This window comes from Corythoichthys intestinalis, chromosome 17 (genome assembly GCF_030265065.1).
Source record: "Corythoichthys intestinalis isolate RoL2023-P3 chromosome 17, ASM3026506v1, whole genome shotgun sequence".
In the NCBI taxonomy this organism is placed as follows: Eukaryota; Metazoa; Chordata; class Actinopteri; order Syngnathiformes; family Syngnathidae; genus Corythoichthys; species Corythoichthys intestinalis.
This window is the reverse complement of record NC_080411.1, coordinates 5,928,156-5,945,303: the sequence shown is the minus strand read 5'-3', so window position 1 is coordinate 5,945,303 and position 17,148 is coordinate 5,928,156. Positions and strand designations below refer to the sequence as shown.

The following is a 17,148-nucleotide window of genomic DNA, read 5'->3' as shown; positions in this document are numbered from 1 at the left end:
CAAATGTGACTAAAAAAAAAAAGACTAATTCACTGCTTTCACTCCAAAAACTTTTAGCTCTTATAAAAAATATATATATTTCTTACCTAAAAATGTCATTACGCTTGATAACACACATGACTTAAAAGTTTGGTGTTTTTCCTACGTGTTTCAATTGAATTTCCACTTGTGTCAAGCTATTAGTTCTAGTTAAGTTTTAAGTTAGTCTAAACTGTAAGTCCTGATTTGATTTTGAGTTTCTGCAGTGTTCAAAATAAATGCTGTGCTGTATTGGAGCAGATTAGGCACCAGTGCTACTTGGTGTTTTATCCAGCAATGACTACTGAGCTAAAATTGACAGTTAGCATTGTTATGTTTTTATTTTACATCCTAATCTCTCTACAGCGCTGTTTTCACAGATTAAATAAAACCTGTAAGTAAGAGTTAGCCACGCATCGACAGTGGTCATAATCAATAGAAACCTAGCCCTCCACAGGGATAATGTTACGTGAGCGAGTGAAAGTAACAATCTAATTTATGAGCACCGAGAAGTGTACTGCTTTAAGATGGCGGCTGTGTTATTAACGCCGCCGAGTCGGTCATTTCTCATCTAGTTCTACGTACATGTGATATCTATGACACACATCAGACGCTACCTGCTTGGCTGCTACCACCGTAGCAACATGCGGGCGTAGTTTTTAGCAACGTCGGCGCAGTTTGTAACGGCTGTCTGCTGCAGTAAGGTATTTTTTTATTGCTTCTTCCTCTACGCACGTGACGTCAGCGCGTTGTTCCGCATTAAAAGTAATCCGGGCAAAACGTGATGCTTAGAGCTGGCAAAATTAAATGATTCCTCGAGGTGAATAAAATTACTCGGATCAGTTTTTAAACTCGAGTTACTCGTCGAGGCGAATAAAATTACTCGGATCAGTTTTTAAACTCGAGTCGCTCGAGTATTCGTTTCAGCTCTAATCGTGATACTTCGTATCCCAAAAGGTTATCGATGTGCTCCTGCCAAGAATCGAGATACCGTTTTGAAAAGGTCTAAAATATTGATTCTTTGAATGATAGGATAATTGCCCATGTGCCAAGATTCAAATCAAGTGAAGTGCCAACGATCAATTTAACACGATAATTTCACTTTAAAGCAAGCTAAAAATACAAAGTAATTTTGACATTTATGACAGTTTTGCGGCTGAAAAGGTTCAAATATTCGAATGAAAAAAAATCCATTTGGACTGGGATTATGGGTGTGACAAACTATCGAAATTCTGATGTATCGTGATACTTTGCATCCTATAAGGTTATTGATATGCTCATGCCAAGAATCAAGGTAGTTTTAAATAGGTGACAATGTTCAAACAAACAAAACAAAAGGAACCGACAAGTTGCTACCGAGGAACAAACAAGTTGCTACCAAAATTTTCCACCATAATAGTGTCTCGGTTAACTCTAAGGCTGCAGTGACGGTGCTCGACGCCCAATCCATCTAGACTGGGAACGTTTGTTCATTTGAAACCAGCGCATTCACAGTCATTCTGTCCGATTTTCAGGGCATTTACAGGTCACTTGCTGTTCATTTTAGGGCATTTACAGGTCATTTTCTGTTGAGTTTGAGTCACTGCCTATTCATTTGGGTGATTCCCAGGTAATTTCCTGTTCTGTAATTCAAAATAAACCGGAAGAGACCCATAAAATACCCCCAAATCAACAGGAAGTAACTGAAAATGAACAGGTAAATGACCTTAAATGGCCCAAAATGACCTCATTGCCTGGCATCGGCTGCCACTCCGGCCATAGATGTTCAATCCGTTTGAAGTGGGAGGGATGGCAGCGAATGAACGAATGTTCATTCGCTGCCATCCCTCCCAGTTCAAATGGATTGGACGTCTACTAATGACAGACTAATTCCAATCCACAGCAGAAGCTTGTTTTTCTGTTTATTTAGTTTAGAATATCTTAGAATGATTTCCTAACCAATGTATCGATAACCGTTGTATCATCAGATCATCGTTATCGTGAGCTTTGTATCGCAAATCATATCGTGAGGTTCCCACTCCTAGTTAGAAATATTGCCATTGATTTAAAAATATATAATATTTAGTACATGTTTTATACCTGCAATGGACGCTCGGGGTGATGACGTAGATTTTCACTGTCATTCGACGAATACTACCGGGTTACTGCAATTCCTTCTACATAGCGAGACGTCAAACACATGCGCTCATCAGTTAAAAGCGGTGAGTGCTTTCTATTTTTGTTTTTATTGAGTCTTTTATTACCTTTTCATTGCCTCAAAATACTTTTTGCATGTATGTTTTTCCCGCTCATACTTTTAAGCATTGTGTTTTCTTGTGGTAGCTTTAAAGCAAATTGTTGATCGGTTGACCACATTAGTCACATAGAATATTTAAACCGCCCTTATTTGATATTACTATGTTTAAGTATTTTCTTTATTATGTTCTCTTTGTATGCATCTAAACAAAACAAGCTGAAAGCGCACGGTAGTACTTTGGGTGTCAAATTTGCATCTTCATCAACATTTTGGTAGAACACCTTTTTTTTTTTTTTTCCTACTCTTGTCTCATCCCGTCTTTCCTGTTCATTTTGCTTTTGCTGCTCATTTTGTGAAATATTGACAGTGCTGTCATGCTCTTTAACTTTCCTCTCGGGTTCAAATTGACATGTTTATGTCGCTAGAGTCATACTCTAGCCCAGCAGCGTAACCATGTAACGTCAACAACAATGGCGACCTAATAGTTAAACTAATTTTACAAATTGTATAAAAATGAAACATCAAGAGGGGTTTCAATATCAAATTATTTTAACTCATGATAATATTAATCTTTTAAAAACTACGTCTTTCTATCCGTGGATCCTTTTAATGCTGTTTGTTAACACAATGGCTATAAATGAACTGTTTTTACATTTGCATTTACACTTCAAACACTCAAACTAAGGAAACATACTAACAACCTTCCTAACTGCTTTAATGATATTGAAAAAGTTAATTGCTGCCATTGATGGCGCTAGACATGCAATTCATTTTCTGACCGCCGGCAGCGATTGTCTTATTGCTACCAACCACTCCCAGTTAGGGGTGGGAATATCTTGGTATCTCACGATACGATAACGATGATCTCACGATATGGCGATACAACGATTATCGATACATTGATCAGGAAACCATTCTTCAAGACAACTAATAAACAGAAAAAAGAAGCGATCTTCATCCTTTTTCTGTCAGCATTGTTTCCGTCAACAATGACTATAACGAAAATATTTAATCGAACAATTTTTTCATAACGATGACGAGACTAACGAGCTAAAAACGTGTCTTGGGAGACTAAAACATAACAACACAAATGCCAGTTTTTGCCTGACGAGACGAGACCGAAACGAAAATGTGCCATAGTTTCCGTCACATGTGTGACATTTATGTGTAGTTAGCCTGCATCGTAGCAGAGTCTGGTTGTGTCACCAACTCACCCACTCCTCTCCAGTCTCCCCATTGCTTGCTTTGAGAGACACACGGTATGATTTGTCTTATCTTGGCAAGAGAGAATATGCAATGTTGCATTTGCCTTTAAAGGTCTCTGCTGAGTGATCATCACACACGCAATGTAACTTGTAGCATTAGCATAGCATTCACGTTCACGCTATAATTAGGCTATTGCTAACGGCCAGCGTCCTCTTAAACTCTTGTACAACTTTTTTTACATACAGTGCGTCCAGGTGGGTATAATTAATTGAAAATAATTGTACAGTTTTCCTGCTGAGAGTTTATCATCACGTGATGGATTTGTAGATGCTACAATATGTGCTCGTCTGTCAATGTTCATTCGAAATAATTGGAAACCTTTTGTAATTTATTTATTTTGGAGGTAAAACATTGCGTAAAGGTGGACTAAAACTAGACGAAATTAGTTTTTAGTTTCATCAACAAAAACTAAACGAAGATAGTCCAGTGCGGCTTATTTGTTGATTTATTTTGGTTAATAGGTAACACTTTATTTGATAGCAGCGTCATAAGACTGTCATAAGACCATCATAATTATGACATGACACTCTCATGGGCATTACTGAATGCTCATGACAGATGTCATTCAGTGTCATCCGTCAAAATATGTCACTAACTCCATTTATGTCCAGCTCGGATGTTTTACATCTATTCAAAAGTGAGATAATTTGTGGGATTGCACAAAATGACATCTGTCATAAGCATTTATTAATGCTAAAGGCAGTGCCATGTCATAAGTATGTTCGTTTTATGACAGTCTTACAGCAGCACTGTCAAAAGAAGTCTTACCAAATACCAACAGGAACAGTAACTCAAGAACTAATTAGCACAAACATTAATTTTTATTTACATCTCTAGTGCTGCAATGCACGCTAGGAGGCATGTTGGACGACAACAGTGTTGACAGCAGGTGGCAGCAGAGGTTGACTGTCTCCTCCAAGGGAGCAGTGATGGCCAAATGAAGCTTCTTGACGCAATGATGGTTCATGGTGGTTCATTCGGTCTTATGAAAGTCTCATGATGCTGCTGTCAAATAAAGTGTTACCGATTAATATTTTTGGGTGTAAATATCCCATAATACAGTGAGGGCAGCTACGGTTTATAGTCCAGTGCGGCTTATCTATGAACAAATGCTGTTTTCGTGTCAATTTAGTGGGTGGCGGCTTATAGTCAGGTGCTCCTTATAGTCTGAAAATTACAGTAAAAGAGGACTAAGTATTATCGTCCAAAAGACTAAGACGAAAATTCAAAGGGTTGCCAAAAACAATACTGGCTGTAAGTTTATCACGAGTAGACGTCCAATCCATTTCCATTTTTAACAGTGGGTGGTAGCAAATGAATACCTCCCACATCTATGGCCGTCAGTGGCAGCCAATGCCAGGCTACGAGATCATTTTGGGCCATTTCAGGTCATTACATGTTAATTTTCAGTCACTTCCTGTTGATTTTGGGGCATTTTATGGGTCACCTGTTGATTTTGGGTTACAGAACAGGAAGGGACCTGTAACTGCCCTAAACTGATCAGAAAGTGACCTGTAAATGCCCCTAAAATCGGAGAATGTGACTGTTTTTGAACGAATGAACGTTCATTCGCCCTTCCCGGTCTCAATGGATTGGGTGTCGAGTGTCGTCAATGGAAGCCATATCGTTAACTGAGACACTATTTTTGTGGAAAATTTTGGTAGCAACTTGTTGGTTCCTTTTGTTTGTTTTTTAAACATTGACACCTTTTTAAAATGATCTATATTCTTCACGTGAGCATATCGATAACCTTTTTTTTTTAAGTATCACGATATATCACAATTTCGATATTTTGTCACGCCCCTAATCACAGTTCAAATGGATTTGACGTCTTTCACTGTCAATGGCAGTGAATGAGTTCAAATTGGGGAACTATTTTCCTATTCAAAGTCCAATAAAGGCCAGGTTACATGTTAGCTGCATTCGTGTGGTTTTGAATACCAGGCTGATGTTTTTAGCATTGCATGTCAGGAGATGCAGATCTAGGCAATGATTTAATCAAAATGATCAAAACGCAAAACATTGATCAACATAGTCATCCTTGAGATGCAGCTTTGTTCACAATTTTTTTCATTCAAATATTTGAACCTTTTCAGCTGCAAAATTGTCAAAAATGTCAAAATTGCTTTTTATTTTTGCTTGCTTTAAATTCAAATTATCGTATTAAATTGATCGTTGGCCCTTGATTTGAATCTTGGCATATCGGTAATTATCCCATCATTCAAAGAATCAATATCGTAGCGTCGCAAAATTGATCATCTCCACACCTGCCAGTCAGATGACAATATCTCACCGAATAATCCTGTCCCTCCCCAAGATTGACGAGTATTACATCGGGCCGGTGCCCCCGAAGGAGGTGACGTTTGCCCGCTTGAACGACAACATCCGCGAGGGCTTCCTGACGGACATGTGCAAAAAGTTTGGCGACATCGAGGAGGTGGAGATCCTGTACAACCCCAAGAACAAGAAGCACCTAGGCATCGCCAAGGTGGTCTTCGAGAGCGTCAAAGCCGCCAAGGTGGCCGTGCAGATGCTCCACAACACATCCGTGATGGGAAACATCATCCACGTGGAGCTGGACCCAAAAGGTAAACCAAACTCTGCCTTACCTTGGCTTATGACATCTGGCTTAGTTTGTGCCGTAGCTCGCACGTAATCACCTGCATTACTTGGGAACTAGAGGCTAATTAAATTTCGCTGAATGTAATCCCTGCTCCCACAAGCCCCTGGCGGAGGGCGCCATCTATTCCCCAGTGTGCCTAATTTCAGCCCTGTAAACAAAACACTAAAGCTGTCAATCCCCAGCTGTAAATCTACTCTACAGTCACTTGTACAAATCCCAATTTAAGTGAAGTTGGAATATTAGTTAAAATTCAATTTACCCTAATTTTCGCACTATAAGGCGCACCTGACTATAAGCTGCAGCCCACCAAATTTGGCCCAAAAACGGCAAATTGGTTCATCGATAAGCCGCACTGGACTATAAGCCGCAGATATCCTCACTGTTTTATGGGATATTTACACCAAAGATAGTAACCGGTCACAATTAATTAGACAGCGGCATCATACGACTGTCATAAGACCAAATGAACCACCATGAATCTTTGAACCAATTGGCTGCAAAGCTTCATTCTTTCAAGAAGCTTCATTTGGCCATCACTGCTCCCTTGGTGGAGACAGGCAACCTCTGCTGCCACCTGCTGTAAACACTGTTGTCATCCAACATGCCTCCTAGCATGCATTGCATTGTACAGATGTAAATTTTAATCAAAATTCATGTTCTGTGCTAATTATTTCTTCAGTTACTGTTCCAGTTGTTTCAGCAATTGTTAGTTATGGTATTTGCTAACACTTTATTTGACAGTGGCGACATAAGACTGTCATTAGACAATCATAATTATTGACATGACACTGTCCTGAGCATTAATGAATGCTTATAACAGATGTCATTTAGTGTTATCTGGCAAAAGATTTCACTTTTGAATGGATGTAAAAATTCAAGCTGGAAATAAATGAAGCTAGTGACATAATTTCCCAGATGACGCTTAATGACATAAGCATTCAGTAATGCTCATGATAGTATCATGTCGTAATTATGACTGTCTTATGACAGTCTTATGATGCCGCTGTCACATAAAATGGTACCTATTAACTCAAATAAATCAACATACTGGACTGTCTCAGAAAATTAGAATACACAATATTCTAATTTTTTGAGACAGTCCTGTGTATATATACAGGACTGTCTCAGGAAATTAGAATACACAATATTCTAATTTCCTGAGACAGTCAGGAAATTAGCGACATTAGTCACAATTAGAATACACAATATTCTAATTTCCTGACTGTCTCAGGAAATTAGAATATTGTGTATTCTAATTTCCTGAGACAGTCCTGTATATATACACAGGACTGTCTCAAAAAATTAGAATATTGTGTATTCTAATTTTCTGAGACAGTCCAGTATAAGCCGCACTGGACTATAAGCCACAGGTATCAAAATGAAGGAAAAAAGTAGCGGCTTATAGTCCGAAAATTACGGTAATTGGTTCTTAAACAGGGTTTTGTATTGAAAATAATTACCTCATAAGAAACAAAAGTCTCTTTTGTTGTAAAGCTGTGCACATGGAAGACAATATATTGAAATACAAACAGTACTTGATACCAAATGTGACAAGCAGTGATTGTTGAAAAATTCTTGGCTTACCAGGTTGACAACAAAACAATAAGCGGACAGCCATTTTCAACACACGAAGCTACAGTGCTGGCCAAAAGTATTGGCACCCCTGCAATTCTGTCAGATAATGCTCAATTTCTCCCAGAAAATGATGGCAGTTACAAATGCTTTGGTAGTAATATCTTCATTTATTTTAATTGCAATGAAAGAACACAAAAGAGAATTAAAAAAAAAAAAATTAAATCATCATAATTATGCACAAAACTCCAGAAAATGAGTCGTACAAAAGTATTGGCATTCTTTGAAAAATCATGTGATGCTTCTCTAATTTGTGTAAATAACAGTACCTGTTACTTAGCTGTGGCACATAACAGACGATGGCAATAACTATACTATTTTAACTTGCTGATCGTGCAGCCAGTTAAAATGGCTTAAAAATGAATCAACATGTGTCCTACGTCCTTTTGTTTATCACGTTGAGCATGGAGAAAAGAAAGAAGACCGAAGAACTGTTTGAGGACTTGAAAAGAAACATTGTGAGGAAGCATAGGCAATCTCAAGGCTACAAGTCCATCTTCAAAGACCTGAATGTTCCTGTGTCTACTGTGCGAAGTGTCATCAAGGGTAAAGCCCATGGCACTGTGGCTAACCTCCCTAGATATGGACGGAAAAGATAAATTGACGAGCGAATTCAACAAAAGATTGTGCGAATGGTGGATAAAGAACATCCAAACAAGTTCAAGCTGTCCTGCAGTCCAAGGGTACAACAGTGTCAACCCGTACTATCCGTCGGCGTCTGAGTGAAAAGGGACTCTATGGTAGGATATCCAGGAAGATCCCACTTCTGACCAACAGACATAAAAACGCCAGGCTGGAGTTTGCCAAAACGTACCTGAGAAAGTCAAAAAACGTTTTGGAAGAATGTTCTCTGGTCAGATGAAACAAAAGTAGAGCTTTTTGGGAAAAATGCATCAACATCAAGTTTACAGGGGAAAAAAATGAGGCCTTTAAAGAAAAGAATACTGCCCGAACAGTCAAACATGGCGGAGGTTCCCTGATGTTTTGGGGTTGCTTTGCTGCCTCAGGCACTGGACTGCTTGACCGTGTGCATGGCATTATGAAGTCTGAAGACTACCAACAAATTTTGCAGCATAATGTAGGGCCCAGTGTGAGAAGCCTGGGTCTCCATCAGAGGTCATGGGTCTTCCAGCAGCACAATTTAAAAAGCACTAGAAAAAAGTTTTAGAGAAAGTACTGGAGACTTCTAAAGTGGCCAGCAATGAGTCCCGACCTGATTCCCCTAGAACACTTGTGGAGAGATCTGAAAATGGCAGTTAGAAGAAGGCAAGGCACCCTTCAAATCTCAGACTTAGAGCAGTTAGCCAAAGAAGAATGATCTAAAATTCCAGCAGAGCATTGTAAGAAACTCATTGATGGATACCGGAAGCGGTTGTTCGCAGTTATTTTGTCTAAAGGTTGTGCTAACAAGCATTAGGCTGAGGGTGCCAATACTTTTGTCAGGCCCAATTTTGGAGGTTTGTGTAAAAGGATAATGATTTAAATTTTTTTGTTCATTGTCTTTTGTACTTTTTTATTGCAAGCAAAAATAATGAAGATATTACGACCAAAGCTTTTGTAATTGCCATCATTTTCTGGGAGAAATTGAGTATTATCTGACAGAATTGCAGGGGTGCCAATACTTTTGGCCAGCACTGTATCTATATCTAGATGGAAAAATGTGCCAAAATCTCATGTAGCAATACGTGGTTTCTGATTTAAAAAATTGGCTTGATGAACCCTTCGCTGCTCCTCAGGTGAGAATCGCCTTCGGTACTTCCAACTCCTGATGAACGGAAGCTACACGCCGCGGACACTGCCCGTCGGCGGAGAGGAAGCCAGAGAAGTTTCTCCTCGTAGCCTGGCTGAAGCTTTGTTGGTAAGAAAAAATCTTCCCCTAGGTTCTTTAATAGTGCTGCAACGATTAATCGATTAACTCGAGTAATTCGATTAGAAAAAAGATTCAAATTTTGCTGTTTTGAGTATTTGTTTTATTATAGTGGCTTTGTAAGGGTTTGTTTTGAAAGTGTTTACATTTAGTTTTATTGATTTGGGTGGATACGCTGCCCTCTAGTTGCAACAGTGAGTATAACATAACTCATTTTACATGGCTGAATCCAACTGCTCCGTTAAGACCAACATAAGCTAAGTTTTTGTTTGAGCTAATTTTTTTTAATGCATTTGTATTTTAGTTTACAGGTGTATTTAGCTGTTTTCCGTGGGAATATTTTTAACCGTTTCATAAGAGCATTGTACAAAAAAAAAAAAAGTTAGCATTTTATAGCATTTAAGTTAGCGGATTTTTGTTATGTAAGTTAGCCAATTGTTCTGTTGTGTTACTGAGATCTTCATATATACTTTTTTTTTTTTTTTTTACCGCTTGAGGCTCTGCTCAGATATTTTTATTTTTTTATGTTCCTTATCCGATTACTCAAATATTTGAACTCACTACCGTATTGGCCCGAATATAAGACAGTGTTTTTTGCATTGAAATAAGACTGAAAAAGTGGGGGTCGTCTTATATTCGTGGTCTAGACATTACACCCATTCAGGACGCTAGATGGCGCCAGATATCATTGAAGCAATGTTCTGTCAAGACCGATCTCAGCTATTCTCAAGTTTAACCAGTTTGCATTATTTTATTGCAATGTTTTTCCTTATTCAGATTTGTTTCAAGACTACAGGTACAGTTAGACTTAACTTTAATGGTTAATGCAGTTATTGCAATTTTGTTGTTTTATCACAATAGATTGGTTTATTTACATTTAAAAAACCAGAAGCCATTCATTTACGAATGTGATTGCACTTCAGTTTACATATTTAAATGTTCAGATGTTAAGATTTGAAATAAGCAAAATAACATGCCTTTTCTCTCAAATATGTTGTTATAATCATTTGTTTCGGATTAATTATTGTAATTATTTTCTGTATCAAAATTAATTTGGTGTTCAAAAAGTCTTTTCTCAAACTTATGGTTTTATAATCGTCGTCGTCTTATATTCGGGCCAATACGGTAGTTCATCGATTAATTGACTACTAAAATAATCAATAGCTGCAGCCCTTTTCTTTAGTAGTGGTTACCTTGTTGAAATGTTAGCTTTTGCACTGAATTGCTGAGGTCAGCGTAACACTTTTTTCCCCTCCACTTTCAAAGGCTTTGAAACATGCCCTTTGACCTATCCGGCCAAGCTCCTCCTCCTCTGCTTGTGCCCTGATACGCTGTTCAGGGAGTTAAATTTTTACCTCTAACATGGAGGTTTTCACAGGGATAGTAACAACTCTATATTACAGTCCAGACATAATGACTGTATTGGTCAATGTCATGAACAGCCATCATAATGCTGCTTTTTGGTTTGAGCTTTGACAAAAATGTACATCAAATACTGGAAGCAATGATGCTGTGTTTAACTTGAATTGGATGTCTGTCACCATCAACGGCAGCCATTTAGGGAGGTTGACCTTTGTGGAATTTTGTAGCCATTTATGTTTTGTGTACCGTAATTTTCTGACTATACCACGCTACTTTGTTCTTTCATTTTGAATCCTGCGGCTTATAGTCTAGTGCGGCTTTTTTGATTTATTCGGGTTAATAGGCAACACTTTATTTGACAACGGCATCATAGCACAGACATAAGGCTGTAATAATTATGACATGACACTATCATGGGCATTAATGCTTATGACAGATGTTATTACCGTATTGGCCCGAATATGACGGCCCTGATTATAACACGACCCCCTCTTTTTCAAGACTCAAGTTTGAAAAAAGACTTTTTGAACACCAAATTAATTTTTATAGAGAAAATAATTACAGTACATCTGAAACAAATGATTATGACAGTATATTTGAGAGAAAAAGCATGTTATTTTGCCTCATTCAAATCTTAATATCTGAACATTTAAATTAGTTAACTAAAGTGCAATCACATTCGTAAATGAATGGCTTCTGGTTTTTGAAATGTAAATAAACCAATCTATTGTGATAAAACAACAAAATTGCAATAACTGCATTAACCATCAAAGTGAAGTTTAACTGTAACTAGTCTTGAAACAAATCTCAATAAGGAAAAACATTGCAATAAAATAATGCAAACTGATTAAACTTGATAGTAGCTGAGATCTGTCATGACAGAACATCGCTTCAATGATATCTGGCGCCATCTAGCGTCGTGAATGGGTATAATGTCTAGACCCCGAATATAAGACGACTCCCACTTTTTCTGTCTTATTTCAATGCAAAAAACACCGTCTTATATTCGGGCCAATACGATAAGTGTCATCCGGCAAATTATGTCACTAACCTTATTTACGTCCAGCTCGGATCTTTTACATCCATTCAAAAGTGAAATAATTTACGGGATGGCACAAAATGACATCTGTCATAAACATTCATTAATGAACATGTCATAATAACGATGGTCTGATGACAGTCTTATAGCACCACTGTCAAATGAAGTGTTACTAAATACATAACTAGAAACTGATGAAACAACTGGAATAGTATCTGATGAAATAACTAACACCGAACACGAATTTTGATTGTTACTTACATCTGTAGCGCTACAATGCATGGTAGGAGGCATGCTGGACGACAACAGTGTTGACAGCAGGTGGCAGCAGAGGTTGACTGTCTCCCATAAGGGAGCAGTGAGTGCCAAATGAAGCTTCTTGCAGCTTTGCAGCCAATTGGTTCAAAGCTTCATGGTGGTTCATTCGGTCTTATGATGCCGCTGTTAAATAAAGTGTTATTATTGGTTAATATATTTGGTGTAAATATCCCATATCCAGTGCGACTTATCTATGAACAAATGCCGTTTTCGTGTCAAATTTGGTGGGTGGCGGCTGATAGTCAGGTGCCTTGCGCCTTATAGTCCGGAAATTACGGTACATAAAATAATTATCCATCCAAATGGAAAAAGTGAGTTATAAGTTGAGATGAACGTTTGTTGTAGGCATTTTTGGGTTAATTTTGATAAGGGTGCGAGGTCTAATATTTGACTGTTTGCATCCCTTCTAAAGGCATGCGAGCCCATCAGGCGGTTGTCGGAGAGCAGCCTGTCTTCGGCGGCAGGCTCGTTGCCTCCGAGCGGCGGCGCCTCCACCACGCCGCTGTCCATGGAGACTGGGTACTCCAGCGTAAGGCCGGACACGCCCCAGTCCCAGGGGACGCCACGGCAAACCGGCACCCCCTTCTCCCAAGACTCCAGCTACTCCAGTCGCCAGTCCACCCCCGCGTACCAGTCCGGCCGGGCGGAGAACTCCGGGGGATACAAGTCGCGGAGGCACGAGAGCAAGTTTCAGGACGCGTATAATCGCAGACCGGAGAGGCCGCAGTACCGCAGCAACATGTACCGGAGTAGCGCCGCGTCTGAGCCGGCATCCTTTAAGCAGCACCACCTTACCCCTCCCGAACCTCAGCCCGCGACTCCCTCTTTCTCTTACACTGCTCCTCCCCCAGCGACGCCCAACTTCAAGTCTGCTTTCTCGCCTTACCAGGCGCCCTTGCCTCCCGCCTTCCCCCCATCGGAACCCGCCTTTCACCACTCGTCCCAAAGGGACAGCGAGTACCAGCGGCCCCCTCAGCCCCCTCCGACTGCCCCTGCTGACTTTTTGCCCTCCAAGGATAGACCGGAAACCCCTCCCATCCCAGAGCCCCCGCCGGAACCGGGACCCCGCCCCGGCACGCCTCCTCCCCGGACTCCCGAGCGATGCCCGTCGCCCGGCTCGCCCGCCGCCGATCCGGAGCGCAACAGCCTGGACTCGCGCATCGAAATGCTCCTAAAGGAGAAAAGGACTAAACTGCCTTTCCTGACGGAGCGAGACTCGGACACCGAACTGCGAATGGAGGGAAGTCCCATTTCTTCCTCTTCCTCGCAGCTTTCCCCCATACCGCCGTATACGGGCGGCGAAGCGCAAAACTCACGACCGTGTAGCACGGGCTTAGAAGACATCAGCCCCACTCCACTACCGGACTCTGACTCTGATGACGAGCCCGTCCCGGGCACCGCCTCGCTGGTCAGGTGGATCGGCTCTCCACTCGATCGCGAAAACAACAATCAAGGCAAAGAGGAACATTCTCGAGGACATACTGAAACAGACAAAATGGAGACGGTAAGCTCGGCCTTTATGATGAAAAATATTACAAAGTTCATTTTCATGGCATCAGTAATTGGGGTGGGAACCTTTTGGTACCTCACAAAACAATACGTTTGGCAAAACAAGGCTAACCATTATCTTAGAATATGGGAATACAACTAGACGTGCGGTTTGAAGGTGTACCGTGGTTTGAAAACGTCAAGGTTTAAAATCCGCAAAATTTTTTTAGTCATACCGTCATTACGGTAGAAGCGATTTTGTATGCCCCAAAAATGCAAGGAGAAATCCCCTTGCATCTGCAAGGCTTACCCCTCTGTGCTACACAATAGCTGGAGGAGGTGAAACTCCTGAACTTTTTACCCCTTGAAGGAAACGAAATCGCTGGTTCGGGAATACTTCGGCTAAAGAAAAGTTACAGATGGCCGCAGCTTGGAGAAGGAGGGCCAACCGACATGTAAAACATGTTTGCGGAGGGTGGCTGCTGAGGAGCCAATACCTCTAATATGATTTCGCATTTATACAAAATTAAAGGTTAGTAAACACAGTCATGAATGTTTCCCACCAGATACGAGAGTTAACTCCAGCGTGTTTAGTGTGTCTAGCAGTGGTAAAACGTGGTGTTTTTCTGCCAACTGTCTGAGAAAGAGTGTGTATCGTGATAACATGATAGGAGTTATACACATGTGCTCTTTATGGATTTTTTTTTTGTTCTGATGGTAATAATGTTGAGATGTGACTGGGTTTAGGCTCACCTATAGAACTGCATTTATTTTCATTTAGAAAGTTATTTTTTATTTTAGTTTAACATTATACTTGTATTCTAATTTGAAAATCCTCTGGTAAATGTAAAAATGTTTTTTTTTTTCTTTTTTAAGCCCAGATCTCAAAGTTAACAGATTTTAGAGCTGTACCTGCAATACCGTGAAACCGTGATATTTTTTCTTAAGGTTATCATACCGTCAGAATCTCATACCAGCACATGCCTAATTACAACTAGAGATGTCCCCATCCGATCACGTGATCAGAAATCAAAGCGATCGCACCGTTTTTCAGAGGATCGGACTCAAGTGAAAAGGATCGGCTTTGGGTTTTTAGTTTTTTTAAAAAATGTTTCTCTGCATCGTGCTCGCACAGCCTGAGTTTGAGACTGAAGGTCTTAATGCACAAATCCAAAATTTCATGATATGTTTTTTTACTTGGCGTGCCCTTTCAGACTGCCTTTTTCCATAGATCCTGTAAATGTAGTATGGTTGCCCAACTTCCCATCATGCATTTGGGCGGAGCAAGAGACGATCTTTTTCTTAACACGCTTAATTGAACACAACGCAGAACACATTGTATACCATTTGCAGCTACCACTGACAGTCATGGTTGCCCAACTTCCCATCATGCATTTGGGCGGAGCAGGAGACGTTCTTTTTCTTAACACCTAATTGAACACAACGCAAAACATACTGTATACCATTTGCAGCCACCACTGACAGTCATGGTTGCCCAACTTCCTATCATGTGTTTGGGCGGAACATGAAACGTTCTTTTTCTTAACATGCCTAATTGGACACAACGCAGAACTTACTGTATGCCATTTGCAGCCACCACTGACAGTCATGGTTGCCCAACTTCCCATCATGCATTTGGGCGGACCAGTTAAGTCGCTACTGTATCATTTAGTGAAAGCACCACAAAAATGATATTCCTATCGCTCCAAAAAATAATGTTCACAAAAAGAGAAGCGCTCAGTGCAAAGAGAACTGGCATTCCAAGTCAAAATAGCAATGCAAAATACACTTAAAACTTACTCAGACTTTGCCCTTGCTAGATCTGTAATTTAAAACTCGCCATTGACACCTTGTGGTGTATTACAATCACTTACGTCGTCAAAGACACTGGAAAAACGGCAGGGAGCCCGATGTGACGTCACCGCTCGGCGACGTCAACAATGGCGAGCTTTTTGTTTATTTTTTTTTTAAATTGAAAATTTTAAAAATTTTATTAAAACGAAAACATTAAAAGGGGTTTTATTATAAAAATACTATAACTTTTACTCAAATTTATCTTTTAAGAACTACAAGTCTTTCTATCTGTGGGTCCCTTTAACAGAAAGTATGTTAATATTAATGCCATCTTGTGGATTGCGCCAATGGGAAAACCAATTGGCAGTGTATCAAATACTTGTTCTCCCCACTGTATTGTTATAATAAACAAATACACGAATTATGTACAATATGTTGAATGTTTATGTCCGTCTTGTGTCCGTTTTACCAATCCAACAATAATTTACAGAAAAATATTACATATTTTAGAGATGGTTTGAATTGCGATTAATTACGATTAATTTTTAAGCTGCGATTATCTCGATTAATAATTTTAATCGTTTGACAGCCGTAATTTTAAATTGAACACACACTAACTTAGGCGTTTTACCACTTACATCAGTAAACTAAGAAAATAGATCAACTACTTTCCCCCTTTTCTAACAACTTTAAAGTTATTTAATAAATTCACTCATTTGCTGACAATGACACCGATAGACACCCAATTAATTTTGACTGGCAGGGCTGGCCCCGATTGAATGATGTAAAAAGTGACATATGGATAACGTGACGTTCACTCAAAATGCCTGTTTCCTCTTTCTAACGTTCTCTCACAGGAAAAGGCGGAAAATGTAGGTTTTGCTGTTGGCCCCATTCAGTGGCACACTTCCTGCTTACAACACTGGCCACATGTTCTCACATTTCACTTATTACAATGCAACCTCAACATTTGTGTGGCCACGGCAGTCCTGCGTTTGCTTGGCTTTCCTGCCTTTACATCAATCTTGTTTTTTAAAGTGACAGTGTTTTATATCACCCTGTGTTGCATCACTGAATCGGTTTAAAATTTGACCCAGTGAGCAAATAATTTGGTAACAGATTTGTCCTCACAGCATGGGTAGCTGTGGTCTTGCATGCCTACGAAACCTTCATTTATTGACGTTCACGTTAGCGACAAGTGCATCACTTCTACCATAAAATCTGCCCCTGGCTATGAGCGGCAGGTGTCTGTTTTAATATGGGGTGTTTGCACACACAATTTTTTTTTGTTAAGTTACCATATTAACCGCAGTGTCACAGGTTAGTCAACTAACAAAGAAGTCTATATAAATAAATTTGCCTTGCCTTACCATTAGTTGACAATCGTCTACATCAGGGGTCCCCAAACTATCCGGCAAGCGGCCACATTTGGTCCGGCCCCCTGGAAAAAACAAACAAACATATATATATATATATATATATATATATATTTTTTTTTTTTTTCT

General features: G+C 39.8%; 1 protein-coding gene across 5 annotated transcripts in view; it reads left to right on the top strand.

Annotated features, from left to right (window-relative positions):
• Positions 1–17,148, top strand: part of setd1ba (SET domain containing 1B, histone lysine methyltransferase a) — a 46,745-nt gene that overhangs the window by 5,165 nt on the left and 24,432 nt on the right. For all 5 annotated transcript variants that reach the window (XM_057818505.1, XM_057818506.1, XM_057818504.1 and 2 more), the window contains exons 4-6: positions 5,838–6,108; positions 9,512–9,633; positions 12,774–13,865. In XM_057818505.1, the coding sequence (XP_057674488.1) occupies positions 5,838–6,108; positions 9,512–9,633; positions 12,774–13,865 (1,485 nt within the window). The remainder of the gene's footprint in view (positions 1–5,837; positions 6,109–9,511; positions 9,634–12,773; positions 13,866–17,148) is intronic.